Source organism: Thamnophis elegans, chromosome 11, assembly GCF_009769535.1.
Source record: "Thamnophis elegans isolate rThaEle1 chromosome 11, rThaEle1.pri, whole genome shotgun sequence".
Taxonomy (NCBI): domain Eukaryota; kingdom Metazoa; phylum Chordata; class Lepidosauria; order Squamata; family Colubridae; genus Thamnophis; species Thamnophis elegans.
Genome location: NC_045551.1, coordinates 69,739,330 through 69,755,822, shown reverse-complemented (window position 1 = coordinate 69,755,822; position 16,493 = coordinate 69,739,330). Strand labels below are relative to the sequence as shown.

At 43.3% G+C, this 16,493-nt stretch overlaps 1 protein-coding gene across 1 annotated transcript in view; it reads right to left on the bottom strand.

The window, feature by feature from the left end:
• The window catches only part of FGFRL1 (fibroblast growth factor receptor like 1), a 141,506-nt gene that overhangs the window by 14,786 nt on the left and 110,227 nt on the right, over window positions 1-16,493 (bottom strand). Inside the window, 1 exon segment of the mRNA XM_032226945.1 lies at window positions 2,212-2,292. Within this exon segment, the coding sequence (XP_032082836.1) occupies window positions 2,212-2,292 (81 nt within the window).

Sequence of the window (16,493 nt, the reverse complement as noted above, 5' to 3'; positions counted from 1 at the left end):
ATAAAGTGCTATTGCCCTTCCTTCCTTCCTTCCTTCCTTCCCTCCTCCCTTCTTTCCTCCTTCCCTCAGCCTTCCATCCTTCCGAGGTGGGTGAAATGAGGACCCGGATTGTTGTTGGGGGCGATATGCTGACTCTGTAAACCGCTTAGAGAGGGCTGGAAGCCCCATGAAGCGGTAGATAAGTCTAACTGCTATTGCTATTGCTTCCTAAGAATAAAAGACCAGCTTTTTTTCCTGCTCCTGGGAGAACAATCAGACTTCCAACAGCCCCTTCTCTGAACTCCTCTCTCTTCATTCCGGTCTCAAGCCTTTAAAGCCTTTAGTTTAGTCATTGTCTCTTTCTGACACAGAAAGAGGGAGAGACTTTTAAAAACCTGGAGGTAAGACTATCTCTCTGTAGCTGCCTCCTTTCCTTTTTCCCCTTTGAAATGGGTTAAGTGATTGCCTTCCCCTTGAAAGCTCCTCTCCATTCTTTGGTGTGAGACCCTGAAACCAGATCTCCAGTTAAACAGTTGTGAAATGTCTCTCTTTCAAAAGAAGAAAAAAAGGAAGGTAAGAAAGGAGGAGAGGGACACTTACGGGGGGAGGAGGAGGCAGGGGAGGAGCAGGGGGGGAGAGTAGTGATACGGAGGGAGAGAAAGAAAGAGAAGAGAGGAAAGAGAAAAGAAAGAAAAAGAAAGAAAGAAAGAAAGAAAGAAAGAGGGAGGGAGGAACAATGGAAAGAAGGAACAATAGGAAAGAAAAAAAAAGACAGAAAGAAGGGAGGAGAGGGAGGGGAAGAATGGAGGGAAGAAAATGGAAGGAAGGAACAACAGAAAGAAGGAAAGAAAGAGAGAGGAAGGGGGAAGAAGAATGGAAGAAACAATGGAAGAAAGGAACTATTCTATTCTATTCTATTCTTCATTATTCTATTCTATTCCATTATCCTATATCATTATTCTATTCTATTCCATGTCATATCTTACTCTATTATTATTCTATTCTATTCTTTATTATCTATTCTATTTTCTATTCTATTCTATTTTCTATTCTTCGTTCTATTCTATTCTATTCTATTCTATTCTATCTCATTATTCTATTCCATTCCATTATCCTATATCATTATTCTATTCTATTCCATGTCATTATCTTACTCTATTATTATTCTATTCTATTCTTTATTATTCTATTCTATTTTCTATTCTATTCTATTTCTATTCTTCGTTCTATTCTATTCTATTCTATTCTTCATTATTCTATTCCATTCCATTATCCTATATCATTATTCTATTCTATACCATGTCATTTTTACTCTATTATTATTCTATTCTATTCTTTATTATTCTATTCTATTCATTATTCTATTCTATTTTCTATTCTTCATTCTCTTCTATTCTTCATTATTCTATTCTATTCCATTATATTCCATTATCCTATATCATTATTCTATTCTACTCCATGTCATTATCTTACTCTATTATTATTCTATTATTATTCTATTCTATTCTTTATTATTCTATTCTATTCTATTTTCCATTCTTCATTCTATTCTATTCTTCATTATTCTATTCCATTCCACGTCATTATCTTACTCTATTATTATTCTATTCTATTCTATTCCATTATCCTATATCACTATTCTATTCCATGTCATTATCTTACTCTATTATTATTCTATTCTATTCTATTCTATTCTACATTCCTCTATTCTATTCTATTCTATTCCATTCCATTCCAATGGCCCTGATTTCTTTCCAGGTTTCTGCTTAGGGTTAGGTTTCGTTCAGTTGAAGTTTCTTGAGCTGGCATTCCCACCCATCCAGGAGAGAGAGGCAAAGGGGTGTTACAATGCCATAAAGAGACAGTCACTCTGACACACAGAAAGACGAAGCTATCTTAAGAATGCCAGTCTTCTCCACCGAGAATGTGGAATACGTCACTACCAATGTGGCAGAAACTATACGTGGCATTCTTAGCATGCGGTCTTGCTGTCACACGAATGGAAGAGCAACCAGCCAAGGATGCAAGACATTCTTTCTCCTCCTTTAGGAGTTTCCCCACAGGTGGAAGGACTTCAGACACCGTCTCTCCAAGGAGGGGATAGGCAAGCTGAGCTGAACCCCAGAGCCGGTGGGTCCTCCTCCCTTTGGCACAACTGAAGTCCCCATGGAGGGTGGTCTTTTGTGTCTGAACGTTGGCAGAGGGGATAGAAGAGGGTAGATCCGGGCTTACCCCATAGCTTCCCTGAAGGGTCTTCTGATTCACTGTTAGGATTTTCAGGTCCCAATCGCTCCCTTCCTGAGCTGGCATCATCTGGGGAAGAAAGGAAAAGGAAGGAAGGAAGGAAGGAAGGAAGAAAGAAGAAGAAAGAAAGAAAGAAGAAAAAGAAAGAAAGAAAGAAAAGATGGCAGGGAGATGGATGGATGATGAAGGAAGGAAGGAGGGAAGATGGCAGGGAGATGATGGTGAATAAGGGAGGGAGGGAAGAAGAAAGATGGCAGGGGATGGATGGATGATGAAGAAATGAATGAGGGAGGGAAGAAAGGAAGATGGCAGGGGATGGATGGATGATGAGAATGAAGAAGGGAGGGAAGAAAGGAAGGAAGGAAGATGGCAGGGGATGGATGGATGATGAAGGAAGGAAGGAGGGAATGGCATGGAGATGGATGGATGAATAAGGGAGGGAGGGAGGAAGAAATGCAGGGGATGGATGGATGATGAAGGAATGAAGGAGGGAGGGAAGAAAGGAAGATGGCAGGGGGAGGATGGATGGGGAAAAAGGAAGAGAGGTGGGGGAATGGTGGAAGGGAGGGAGGAAGGGAGGGAAGGTAGATCCAAGGAAAAAGGGAAGAAAGGAAAGAAGAAAAATACATTAATTTTTAAAACACAGTGTTTGAGTCAGTAGTAAGAACATATTTTATTCCATTCCAACTGAGTTAATGTGTTCCTGGCCTGTGCCTTTTTCCCCCCCTGGTGTTTTTTTTTTAATTTATTTTTCCACTGGCTTCTGCCATGATGGCAGAGTAATTAATGCTACCATTAATAGTCAACAGAAGATCTTTTGTTTATGTTTATGGCTCATGTTCCCCGGGAGAAGATGGAACTGTTTTTACCTTCCTTGCAAATGATGCCATAACTCAAATCACAGCAGAAAAGGTATAGAAACTTCTGGGAATCAGTCATAGTCATAGACGCTTAGAAAGAATCAAGATGTGGAAAAGTCGTTTAAATATTTACCACTTGTGATAAATATGTTGCTTATTTAGGTCAGGCATGGGTCAAATGGAACCCTGCAAGTAACCGTTAAAACATTGATAATGTTATCTAGTTTGGTAATGAAACGGCTAGAAGAAAAATCACCAAACTCACAGAGCACCAAGGACCCCACAGTTCTCCTCAAACCCCTACGCGCTTCTAGCACTGATGATGTTACCTAGTTGGGTAATGAAATGTCTGCAAGCAAACACCCAAGCTCAGAGAACATCAAGGATCCAACAGTCGTTCTTCTCCTCCTCCTCTTCCTCTCCACAAACCCCTACTCTCTTCTAGCACGGATGATGTTACCTAGTTGGGTCTTGAAACATCTGCAAGCAACAGAGAGCATCAAAAACTCCACAGTTCAGTCCTGAGCTAAATAGATTTCTCCCTTCACCAATTCTACCATTTTGAGATCCCTGCAAGGAAGCAGCCAGAGGCCCATAATATCCTCAGCTTTCCTACTGCCTTCCTCTTTCTTCTCCTGCTTCCAAATCACACACCCCCCACCCACCCATGCTAGACTTCCAGGTTCTCAAATGGACAGCTGAAAGGTTTAGTCCCAAAAGAGACCACTGTACTCCTTGGCTTGGATATTAGATGAAAGGAGTTTCCATCCAACTTGGCACAGGCCTGAATCTTCTTCCTACGGGGAACTCCAGAATTGTGGATTTCTGTTTTGCACTGAGGTTCTCTGTTAAAACGCCAAGCCAAGATTTTTGGATGGATGCAAGAGACCACATTGTAGAAAAAGCCCAAAGAGATCGGTTCAAAATCTGACTTCCAATCTCACAACTCACAATCTGAAAACAATACTGCACCCAGCTTCGGTCACCTCATTACAAAAAAGATGAGACTTTAGAAAAAACCGCAGAGAAAAGCAACAAAGATGATTGAAGGCCTGGAGACCAAAACGTATGAAGAAGTTCCAAGATTTAAGGACTATGGATGACATGATGGCAGTCTTCCGATATCTCAGGGGCTGCCACAAATAAGAGGGTGGTCAACTTATTCTCCAAAGCACCTGAGGGCAGAACAAAGCAATGGACAGAAGCTAACAAGGAGAAGTAACGCAGAACTAAGGAGAAACTTCCTAACAGTGAGAACAATTCATCAGTGGAACAGAAGTTGCCTTCAGAGGTTGTGGGTGTCTCATCACTGTAGTTTTAAAGAGGTTTTGAGTGCCTCATCACTGGAGGTTTTTAAGAAGTTGTCTGAATTGTATAGGGTTGCCTGCTTGAGCAGGGTTTGGATTAGAAGACCTCCAAGGTCCCTCCCAGCTCTATTCTGATTGATTGATTGATTGATTGATTGATTGATTGATTGATACATTCACAAAGCCCTCTAGATGATGTTCAGCCTGTCCTGGCTCTTGACTTACTTGTAAGGCTGAAAGAAGTTGTGTTTTTCTGAAATCCACCTGGAGACGATGCTTTCAAAAGCCGCAATTGCTATTAATGTGGGTCTTAGAATGAACATGGAAGGACATGTGCTTCTTAGGAAGTAACTGCCGAAAGATGCTTCAAGCATCACATTTCAGCTTCCCACGCAGGACATATTGGGATGCCTTCAACGCGGAGAGTTTGAAGCACAAGTGAAAACACGGAGAACGATGCTCACGAATTTGAAGAGCCCTACACTGTTCTACATTTTCTTTGCTGATGAACCAACGCTAAATGCTCTTAGGCATCCCTGCAGATTTTAAGCAGGGGGTTTTGTCAATCAGGGCTTAATCTTCTTCTGAGACCGCCCTCCCTTCCTTTGTCTGGAGTCTCAGGTTACCAAGGGTCCACCAATGCTCAGCCCACCCACCCACCCCGTCCTCCGCGCTCTCTCCCCCTCCCCCTTCCGTGCCTGAAACGCCTCTCATGCACGCCACCTAATTGGGACGTTGCCAAGCCTTCGTGTGTAGCTAAGTGGGCAAATGCACCGGAGCCTTTGAAGATTCATCTCTACTCGCTAGCCGGCCTGAATCTTCCGACTGCACTGGCAAAAATTCCACTCCTTCCCTTCCCTCCCTGAAGAACTGACATGCGGTGAAGACGAGGAGGAGTGAGGCAGCGGCGGTGGCTCCTCAGGATGGTGACAGAAGGGGCTCCGGATGCCTGTGCCATCTCCCGCTTGTCTTCCGGGACTCGCCCAGCCCAGCACGCGGCACTTTAAAGTCGCCGTCCCGCCCATATAGCAGGTCCCGCTGAATGGCTGGAAGGCACGCCGGCACTTTAAAGTACATACCGCCTTGCCCCGTCATAGAGCGAAACATGTCCTGCTTTATGGCCAGGAGGCGTGCTGCCACTTTAAAGTGCATGCCGCCACCCCGGCCATACAACAGGACCCGCTGTATGGCTGGAAGCCGGCGTGTCCCGCTCTATGGCGAGGCGCAGCAGCATGGCTTTAAAAAATAAAACATAAAAAATAAAAAAGTGCCAGCCCACGTGCCAGCAGGGGCGGGTAAAACACACACACACACACACATTACTTATAATAAAACAAATTACAATTACTCCCCCCTGCCCCCTCCCTCGGACCCACATATCTTTTCCAGCTGTGTCAGAGGATTTCAACTCCTCTCCTCTTGTCCACCATGATGAAAAAGCAGAGCTGGCTGGAGAATTCTGGGAGTTGAAGTCCACAAGTCTTAAAGTTGCCAAGTTTGGGAACCACTGTTCTATTCCAAAGAAATTCCATGTTGGCGTAAAATGTCTGGTTTTAAGTGAATCTAAAGGAGCATTTTCACTAGGTACTTTTGAGTCTCCCTCAGAAAGAATTTGTATTGGATGTTCTGAGCTTGTCACACTCCAGCAAGGAGTGATTTAAGCCCGTGGCAGATTCCGATCCGGGCTCAAAACAATGGTCCTGTTTCTTTAGCTAAAAATATAACCACAGTGTTTTTTCTGCGGTCCACTTTATCATTTACCTTTTCTGGAGCATTGAGGCCTATCGTGGCCCTAAGTCATTACGGCTGGTCTGGAGGCATTTGATGTCGGGGTCTTGAAAGTTCCATTCCACAGATGGACCAATTTTGTATCAATAAACCAAGAGACCTTTGAACAGAAGTCCAAGAGTTGAGCACACTTCAAAGCTAATGGAGGAGGCTGAATGGAGAATGAAGCAATCATCAACCCAGTGCATACATCACGATTGCACTTCAAAGCAGTTCTCTTTGGAACAACAAGGGACGGAATGAATGAATGAATGAACAAGTATAGTATTCTTCAGAGTATAAGACGCACCCTTTTCCCCAAAAAAGAGGGTGAAAATCTGGGTGTGTCTTATACACTGAATACAGCATTTTTGGCCTCCCAAAACCCCGCCCCCTTCACAAAAATGGATGTGCAGAGGGTTTGGGAGGCCTGCAGAGTGCAAAAACTTTTTTTAATTTTACTCTTCAAAATCTTGGTGTCTTATACTCCGGTGTGTCTTATACTCTGAAAAATATGGTAATAAGAATGAAAGGCTGGGCAGGACATGAGATAGGAGAGAAAGGGATGTATCTCTTCAGGCTTGAAAAATTATAAATGAGAATTTCATGGAGAGACAAAAGATAGCAACTCCACTATCAGACAGTGGAAAATCACTAAATGCGAGCCAGCCGTGCGCTGCAGCTGCAAAAAAAGCCAACACAGTTGGCTAGATTAACACAGGGACAGAATCAAGATCACGGGAAGAGTTAGGACTGGTTTATAATGCATTGGTAGGGCCACACTTGGAATATTGCATCTGGTTTTGGTCACCACAATATAAAAATATGTTGAGACTCTTGAAAGAGGGCAGAGAAGAGCATCCAAGATGATTAGGGGACTGGAGGCTAAAACATAGGAAGAACGGTTGCAGGAATTGGGTAGGCTGGACTAATGAAAAGAAGGACTAAGGGAGACATGATAGCAATCTTCCAATATCTCAGAGGCTGCCACAAAGAAGAGGGAGTCAACCTCTTCCACAAAACATTTGATAGCAGGATAATCAACTTAGAAATAAGGAGGAACTTCCTGAGAGTGAGAACAGTTAATCCGTGGAAGGACTTGCCTCCAGAAGTTGTGGGTGCCCCATCACTGGATGTTTTAAAGCGAATGCTGGCTGGGGAATTCTGGGAGTTGAAGTCCGGACATCTTCAAGTTGCCAAGGTTGAGAAACACTGGTATAAGATCTCCTGCTTCAGCAGGGTTTGGAGTTGGACTAGAAGACCTCTGAAGTATCTCCCAACTCCATTATTCCGTTCCGTTTTGCTCTGGATCTGTGATCAGACTCCAAACCAAAGGTAACCTCCAAGCCAAAGTGAAACTGTTCACCATTAGACATACATTAAGCCATGATTTCAGAATCCTTGGGAGACAAAGCAAGTAAGAGAATTGACATCTCCTTCCAAAGCTTCATGGAGAACTTTTGAGCTCTATAATGTTCATGCTTTTGAAATCCTGAACTTGTTTTAAGTTTGCTCACCCAAAGAAAATGCACCTCTGTTTATACAGCTGTTATTTTGGGAAAACCTCTGGATTAATAGCTTATTTCAGAATATTCATGGATACAAAAACCCCTCTATATTGGAAGGAAGGTAACTGACCTACTGTATATATCCAAGAGAATATAGAGAAAAAAAAGATAAAAGAAGCATTCAGCTAAGAAAGTTACCCAGGCTCATTGACTTCTCATTCTGGTTGGGTTTTTTTTAAGCCATAAGACAAGAAAAGCTACTAACCAGTTTTTGGCACCAATTGGATCAGTTTCTTTCTACAGATTGAACAAAGCAAATCATTGCCTGTGAAAACTCCAGGCAGATAGAGATTGATAGCGATTCCACAGGATTTCAGAAAGGGATATTTGGGGGAACCGAAATATAGCGTGCTTGGAAGTGCATTGGAAGTGCAAAGGAGATACTGTATAGTGCTTTGAAATATGACCCACTTATACAAGAAAGAGAAAGAAAGAAAGAAAGAAAGAAAGAAAGAAAGAAGGAAGAAAGAAGAAGGAAGAGGAGGGAGGGAAGGGAGGGAAGGGAGGAAAGAAGGGAGGGAGAAAGGATGAGGGAAGAAAGGAAGGAAGGATGAGGGAGGGGGAGGGAAGGAGAGAAAGAGAAGAGTTTGTGTTGGCAATATGGCATCTAAACTTAATATAAGATTCTTTATCCCAAGGTGAATAGATTTCATACAGAAAGTACATTCTCAGTCTGTGATTTAGAACATAGAATTATAGGGCTGGAAGGAATCCTCAGAGGTCTTCTAGTCCAACCTCCTGCTCAAAGCCTTATACAATCTCAGTCAGATTTTAATTTTTTAAAACTTTTTCTCCAGAGAGACAGTGATGACCGCAGCCCATTATTATATTTTAACTGCTGGACTTGATTAGTACGGATACCACAAAGACAGCAATTTGCAAAGCACAATCTCACACCAGTCTGTCTAACGATGACATTTGAGACGTATCTGCTAGCAAGGCATAGAGGAAAAAAAAACGGGGCTAAAACTGCCAAAAATTCTCAGAGGTGAAACTGGGGGTGAAGGATTGTTAACATCATGTTGAAAAAAAGACAAAACAATATCGGCGCAGATATAATTTCACTGGCAACCAGCATGAGAAAAATTCTTAGCAAAATCTCTCGCTACAAATGCTCAAGACCAATTCAGGAGAACTTTGATTTGGACAAAAACTTTTAAGAAAATATATTTTACATTCGTTTATAATTCCTGCAGCTTATTCTTTTGACCGGTAAGATTGTTGGTTCTCTGTAAGGATTTTTTTGCATTCTAATTATCCTTTTATCCCACCATTTAATGGCAAAGGACATTGTCTCCACAGAAAAACCACACCATGTTTGCATGAGAGAAAATGGATGCTTTTTCTTTTTTAAGGTTGGTGGCAAAGTTTTCTCCTCCGAAATTCCAAATCAGGTGATGAAATAGCACAAAGAATAGCTTAAAGAAAAGGCTGGCTCACTAGTTTGTCCTCAGAGGCTGTTGTGCTTTTTAAAAATTTTCAATTATGAAGCCTTATTTGTAAAAACTGGAGCTTCCTTATCTATTGTCTGCTTGGGTTCACACGAATCAGGCAACATCTCATTGAAACCGTCAATCAGTTTGCAACGTAAGACGGATTCTGACAGCTAGGAAAGTCCTAGTTAACGTGGACACTCAAACTGAATTTGGCTGCTTTGAATCAGATTGCTGAACTGATCTGGGAAAAGCCCCATCAATGCAAAGACATCTGATTCGATGATCTGAACTGGCATTTCAATTCAGCTTGGGAAGAAAAACAGGAGGTTTAGAGGTTGCGTTCGATCAATGGAATGTACACACCAGTCCATTATATCCACCACGAGAAATACAAGCCTATCAGTTGGAAGATAAAACTTTGGGTTTTTTTTTAAATCAGACCAGTACAAAATTCGCCAGGGAAGTGAGATTCTTACGAATGGCTGACTGTGAATTGCACCAAAAGCTACATTTGTTTACAATCCCAAGTTTTTCAAGTGCCTGTAACTTATTTTTTTTTTGCATTTCGTCAAAACCGAATGGGGTTTCAGGCACTTTAAACCACAGTGCGTGACATGCGCTAGGTTTCAGAGGCTTCAGCATAGAAGTTAAACAAACTCTGGACCACAATCTCTGCTTCTCCCTCACTTCTGCAGCACATCCAGTAATACCATTTCTGGCGACGCTGCCAAAGATACACAAATGCTATCTATGCGAAGTGTTCCTCATAGCTAGAGACTCAAAGGTTCCTGCCTTTGCCACCTCCAAAATAATCTTCTAGATCAGTGTTTCTCAACCTTGGCGACTTTAAGTCCGTGGACTTCAACTCCCAGAATTCCCGCGGGAATTCTGGGAGTTGAAGTCCACAGGACTTAAAGTCGCCAAGGTTGAGAAACACTGTTCTAGATCCATGATGGTGAACCTGTGGCACACTTGTCCGAAGTGGCACACGGAGCCATATCAACTGGCACGTGGCGTTGCCCGTTCCTCTTCTGGGTTTCTGGTGCGCATGCATGTGTGATGATTACCTGGCCTTCGTGTGGGGCAGTGCCAGAAACTGGAAGAAACTGGTCTTCTCTTTTCCAGCTTAAGCATGTGCACAAGCCATCTGATCATTGTGGGTGCATGCGTGTTGTCACATAACTCCTTGTGCAGGTGTGGCGGTCACCCATGGCCCAGTACATAACAGGGCATGCGCAGCCACGCTGAACCACACAGGAAAAAAACAACTCCTAAAAGACATAACATCCTGATAGTTCACTCTAGATGTGCCTTACCCACGACGCCCAGGATTTGACCATATATAGACAGAACTTCCCTGAGCAGTAGATTAGCAATTGTAGTTTGACAGGCTGTCTTAAATCACATGCTGATTGCTCCTCCTGCCTTTGTTCTATCTCAATAAAAGGGGCTCCCAGACCCCAATCTGGGTCGCCTCATCCCGAGAAGCTCGTGTCCATGTCTTTTCTCAACATTGGCCTCATGGGCGAACCACGGGTACATCACGCATGCACGCCAGGAGCAAAAGCTCATTTTTCAGCATTTACATGGTAAATAATCTCCTAGAAGAGACAAGGAGGGACTTTGGAGATCTTGTGATCCAACTGTCTCCCCATTGCAGGAATCCACTGCTAGATCATTCTTGACTCTTGTTTCAGCATCTCCACTGTGTGAATTTCCAACATCTCATTTGCTTTCTATTGTAAAGAACTTTTCCTGTTCCAAGAGCTGAAGAAGCTTCTTCAGCAAAAGGCCTTCAAAGAAAACCAGGAAGTCCAACTGCCTCTGAAAAAGCACCTTTGGACAACCGTGATCTGGAGGATGGGAGAATCTCCATACACCCTTTTGCTGTTAAGAAGGTCTTCCTTACGTTCAATTTTAATCTGGTCTGTTGCAATTGAAACTCAACTGTTCTGCTCCTGTTTTGGGGAAGAATTCAGAACAATTCACCTTTGTCATGTCAGCCTTTCAGGTAACAGAATAGCAGGGTTGGAAGGACCTTGGAAGTCTTCTAGACCAACTCCATTCTCAAGGAAGAACCTGTAGCCATCCAGAAGAATGGTTCTCCAAGCTCTTGTTCAAAACCTCCAACGATGGAGCACCCACAACTTCTGGAGGGAAGCCTTCCACTGGTTGATTGTCCTCACTTCTCCTTAGTTCTAGCTTGCTTCTCTCCTTGGTCAGTTTCCATCCATGGCTTCTTGCCCCACAGTCAGGTGCTCTGGAGAATAAGGTGACCTCCCCACTTCTTCCTGCCATCAAATCCATGGTTTGCTTCAGCTCCACAAAGACAATTATCATGCCTTCCCACTGACTTCTAAACATACTTCTGGAACTTATTTTTCACAAGTTAATCCTTCCAGTCTTCTTATCTTGGCTGCTGGTTCTACATAAACTAACATTCACGAATCATGGAAAAATATCTCTCTCTTTGCTTCGGTATAGAAGGTCATAAAAATATACAGTGAAATCCTAGATCTCTAAACCACGCATACAGATCCTTTGAACTAAAAGTTCAAAGCAGCATCCATTAATTGTTGGCATTGCCTGGAAATACATCTAAATAAAATATTCTCAGTGTAACAGACACATACGTAATTACTTTCAACGAAGCTCTAAAGCAGTGTTCTCAACCTTGGCAACTTGAAGATGTCCGGACTTCAAGTCCCAGAATTCCCCAGTCAGCGAATGCTGGCTGGGGAATTCTGGGAGTTGAAGTCCAGACATCTTCAAGTGGCCAAGGTTGAGAAACACTGCTCTAAAGGATTCTGGCTTAAATAAATAACACGTATTTAAAGCATGAAAATGTGAAATGTGTTTGTTTCTATTTACCTTCTTGAATCAATACAATGACTCAGTGATTGTGGATCCTCCATCACTAGAGGCTTTGAAGAAGAGACTGAATGGCCATTTGCCCAGAATGGTATAAGGCCCCTGCTTGAGCAGGGGGCTGGACTAGAAGACCTCCAAGGTCCCTTCCAACTCTGTTATTCTGTTATCTTTTGGATACTCTGTACCTAGATTAATAAACTCAGCCAGAGGGATAATACAAATCTTCAGACCTCTGAATGAACCTTCAAGTTCCTAGAGTTGGGGGAAAACCAGTGCTGAATGTAAAAAATATTTGCCACCAGTTCTCTGGGGGTGGCTTGGTGTGTGTGTGTGTGTCATGTGACTGGATGGGCATGGCCAGCTTTTTTAATTTTTAAAGCATTTTTTACTGCTTGAACTGGTCAAAAAAATGGGGGGGAAAGGCTCAGCTGTGCCTTGCACTCATGGGAAGCTTTTCCCCCACTTTTTAAATCATATTTTTGCTACCGGTTCGTGCTAATAGGTAGTAAAAAATTTCTTTTAAAAGTGAAAAAAAAAGGTTTCACGACTGCATGCCACAGCTGATTGTCATGCTTTCCTGCTTTTTAAAACATTTTTTCCCCTGCTGGTTCGGGCAAACAGGCAGGACACAAATGCTTTAAAAAAAGAGGTGGATTGATTATACTCAAAATAAATATGGGACTAAGAAATTCCAGATAGCTTATGATTAGAGACCAGGAATGATATAAATTGTCTGGAGCTAGTCTAGCAACGAGGAGCTAAAGCTCAATTGAAAGATGTTCTTAACTATCTTTTTTTTTTTCTAAGTGTATTTTAGATTGTTTTGTTAAAGATTTATAACCTGTATTGGTTCTGGGAAGTCGGGGAGGGGGGAAGGTTGGGGGGGGGTGGGGGGGGGGGGGGGGGGGGTTGGGGGGGGGGGGGGGGGGGGGGGGGGGGGGGGGGGGGGGGGGGGGGGGGATAAATATTTGTAAAGTTTGTTTTTCAAAATTCTCATTTAAACAAAAAAGTTGTGGAACTCTTCTTTTTTTTTCGCTTTTAAAGCATTTTATTTTTAAACCGGCAGGTTATTCAGCTTCATTCAAGCTTCCAACGATCATCACGCAGATCACTGTGAGCCACGTGATCGTTGGAAAACACCCCCCCCCCAAAACACTTTCAAAGCATTTTTCCCTGTGAAATCCTCCCAAACTGGGAGAATTTCACTCCTGGGAGAATCTCTAAAGAGGAATTTTGAAGAAAGTGCAGCCCCTTCTCCCACGAAGCATCCCCTGTTGGCCGAAAAGCAAGATATAAATCTATTTTTTTACAGCATGTCTCTAACTCCCAAATGAAGAGTTGATCAGGCTCCCGAAGTGAAAACCCCCCCACCTCCATTTGCTGAAGCTGCCTAAAACGTTGCCCAGCCCCTCTCTCTTTTCTCCTCTTCCTCCCCTGCCTGCTTCTCAAATGTCGCTCCTGGAGACATTCTGGATTAGGCCGCCTCGTATTCTCTTCCTCCTCGCATCTTTAGAGAAGTGTAAAAAAGATGCAGCAGCTGCTGAATCCAGGGAGGCACAAAGAGCTATTTAGAGTTGACGTTATACTCGTGCACCCCGGAGGAAAGAAGAGAAGAAGAGAAGAAGAAGAGAGAGGGGAGGGAAAAAGGAAGGGAAGGAAAGAAAAGAAGAAGAAGAATAGAGAGAGGGGGAGGAGAGGGGAAGGAGGAGGGTAGGGGATGGGAGGGAAAAAGGAAAGGAAAGGAAAGATAACTCTAAGGGACGGGAAGTAATATTAAAACATAAAAGAATCCCTTTTTAACTTGTTGAGCTATTAAGCAGAGGAACTTCACTGCAAGACAAGGGCGATGCCACATAATGGACTCTCAGTGTTATTTATTTCTAAAATAGATTTCTAGGGCTGCCCAACTCACACACACAGTGGCTCCGGGCAGCGTAGAGCATTCAAACTCAACCATGCCAAGGAATAAAATGTGTGGGAAAAGTCATTATGTGAAACAATCCCGCAAAGGAGAAGGGATTTCAGAAAAGAAAAAGACGGAGAAGGCAAAGTTAATGTGAAAGCTAGGTGGCGCAGTGGTTAAATGCAGCACTGCAGGCTACTGCTAGATCAGCAGGTCAGCGGTTCAAATCTCACCGGCTCAGGGTTGACTCAGCCTTCCATCCTTCCGAGGTGGGTAAATGAGGACCCAGATTGTTGGGGGCAATATGCTGACTCTCTGTAAACCGCTTAGAGAGGCCTGAAAGGCCTATGAAGCGGTATATAAGTCTACTGCTATTGCTATATTGCTATTGCTTAACAAATAAAACTCGTCCTTCATCTGATAAAACCGTCAGCATTTGCATTTCTCTGTGTCAACTATTTAGGAATCTATAGGAAAGTACAGGCCTCTTGACTTATGACCACAATTGACCCCAAAAAATTGCTAAGTGAGACATTTGTTAAGGCAGTTTCACCATCTTTCTTGCCACGGTTGTTAAGTGAATCATTGCACATGTTAAGTCAGTAACGTGGTTGTTAAGTGAATCCAGCTTACCTCTCGACTCTGTTGGTCAGAAGGTCAGATTAGATTCAGGTTAGTAGAGTTGGGAGGGACCCTGTAGGTCATCTAGTCCAACCCCGCTGCTCAAGCAGGAGACCCTCCACCATTTCTGACAGATGGCAGTCCAGTCTCTGCTTGGAAGCCTCCAGTGATGAAGCTCTCACAACTTCCGAAGGCAACTTCTGTTCCGTGGGTTGATGGTTCTCACTGTCAGAAAATTCCTCCTTATTTCTATGTTGAATCTCCCCTTGGTCAGTCCATCCGTTATTCCTTGTCTGGCCTTCAGGTGTTTTGGAGAATAGCTTGACCCCCTTCCTCCTCTCTGTGGCAGCCCCTCAAATATTGGAAGATGCTCTCCTGTCTCCCCTGGTCCTTCTCTCCACTAGACTAGCCAGCCCAATTTCTGCACCCTTCTTCATATGTTTTAGTTTCCAGTCTCCTAATCATCCTGGTTGCTCTTCTCTGCACTCTTTTTAGAGTCTCCACATCTTTTTTATAGTGTGGTGACCAAAACTGGATGCAGTTCTCTAGGTGTGGCCTTTACAAGGGCTTTATAGAGTGGTATTACTACCTCCCTTGATCTTGATTATAGCAATAGCAGTTAGACTTATATACCGCTTCATGGGGCTTTCAGCCCTCTCTAAGCGGTTTACAGAGTCAGCATATCGCTCTCAACAACAATCCGGGTCCTCATTTTACCCACCTCGGAAGGATGGAAGGCTGAGTCAACCTGAGCCGGTGAGATTTGAACAGCCGAACTGCAGAACTGCAGTCAGCTGAAGTAGCCTGCAGTGCTGCATTTAACCACTGCGCCACCTCGGCTCTTGATTGTATATTGATATACTATTAATGCAGCTTAGGATTGCGTTGGCTTTTTGGCTGCTGCCACACACGGCTGGCTCCTATTTAGCTGGTTGCCCACTGACTCCAAGATCCTTCTCCCAGTCCCTGCTCTTCAGCCTGGTTTCACCCAGTCTGTATGCGTATTTTTTTGGGGGTTTTCTTGCCTACTTTACTTTTCCCAAATTGAATTTCATTTAGTCACTTTTTCCAGTGCTGTTGTAACTATGAACGGCCACTAAATGAACTCTTATTATAAGTCAAGAGCCACTCATCTTAAAGAAAAGCACAATTTTGAGTCCACCCCAAGATACAAAATTGAACCTAATTTTAAGGATATAAGGAGGGTTTCCCCCCCCCCCCCGCCCCCACCTCTTTGCTCAACGTTGATAAATCCGTGAATAAGTTCTGATTTGACGCAACCAAGACAGTCACAGCCCACAAACTTTTCAACCATTGCTCGAGAGGATAAAAGCCATTTAAGCAGCACCTGATGCAAACTGGCCTTCCACCCCAAGGCTGAGATTTATGGCTAGCAGAATAAAAGGAAGAGCCAGGGCCTTCTTCACTTCCTTATACCAATTTTTTCCCCCCCTCCTGCATCTGCTGGCTGTAACTTTAGCAAACATCAAGGAGAAACGGGAGGCTTCCCTGAATTAAAATATTTAGCATACTGGTTAGTCATCATTCTCTTTGAAACCAATATCCATCTCGGATTGAGCAGCCTGGAGTTGTAGCCGTCTTGACATACCAGGTTTCAAGAGGGTTTGTGGGGAGCCACATTGTCTTTTAGGGCAGGGGGCTGGGTGCTATCAGGGAAGGGGCCAAGCTCCTCATCTCTCAGGACCTACCCTCTGACAGCTGTCAATCAGGATTTCTCACTCACGTATGTAGCCCCGAACACAATAATAGCAGATCATACTGTCACTGTGAATTGGATTAAAATGGGAAAAATGGATAAGAATCGAAGCACTAAAGTGGAGATGTATAATATAATGAGGATTATATTTAAAGTCACAACCCCGGTATGCCCAAATATGGGAGAAGATCACACTTCCATTCTCTGTCCTTCGGCTCGT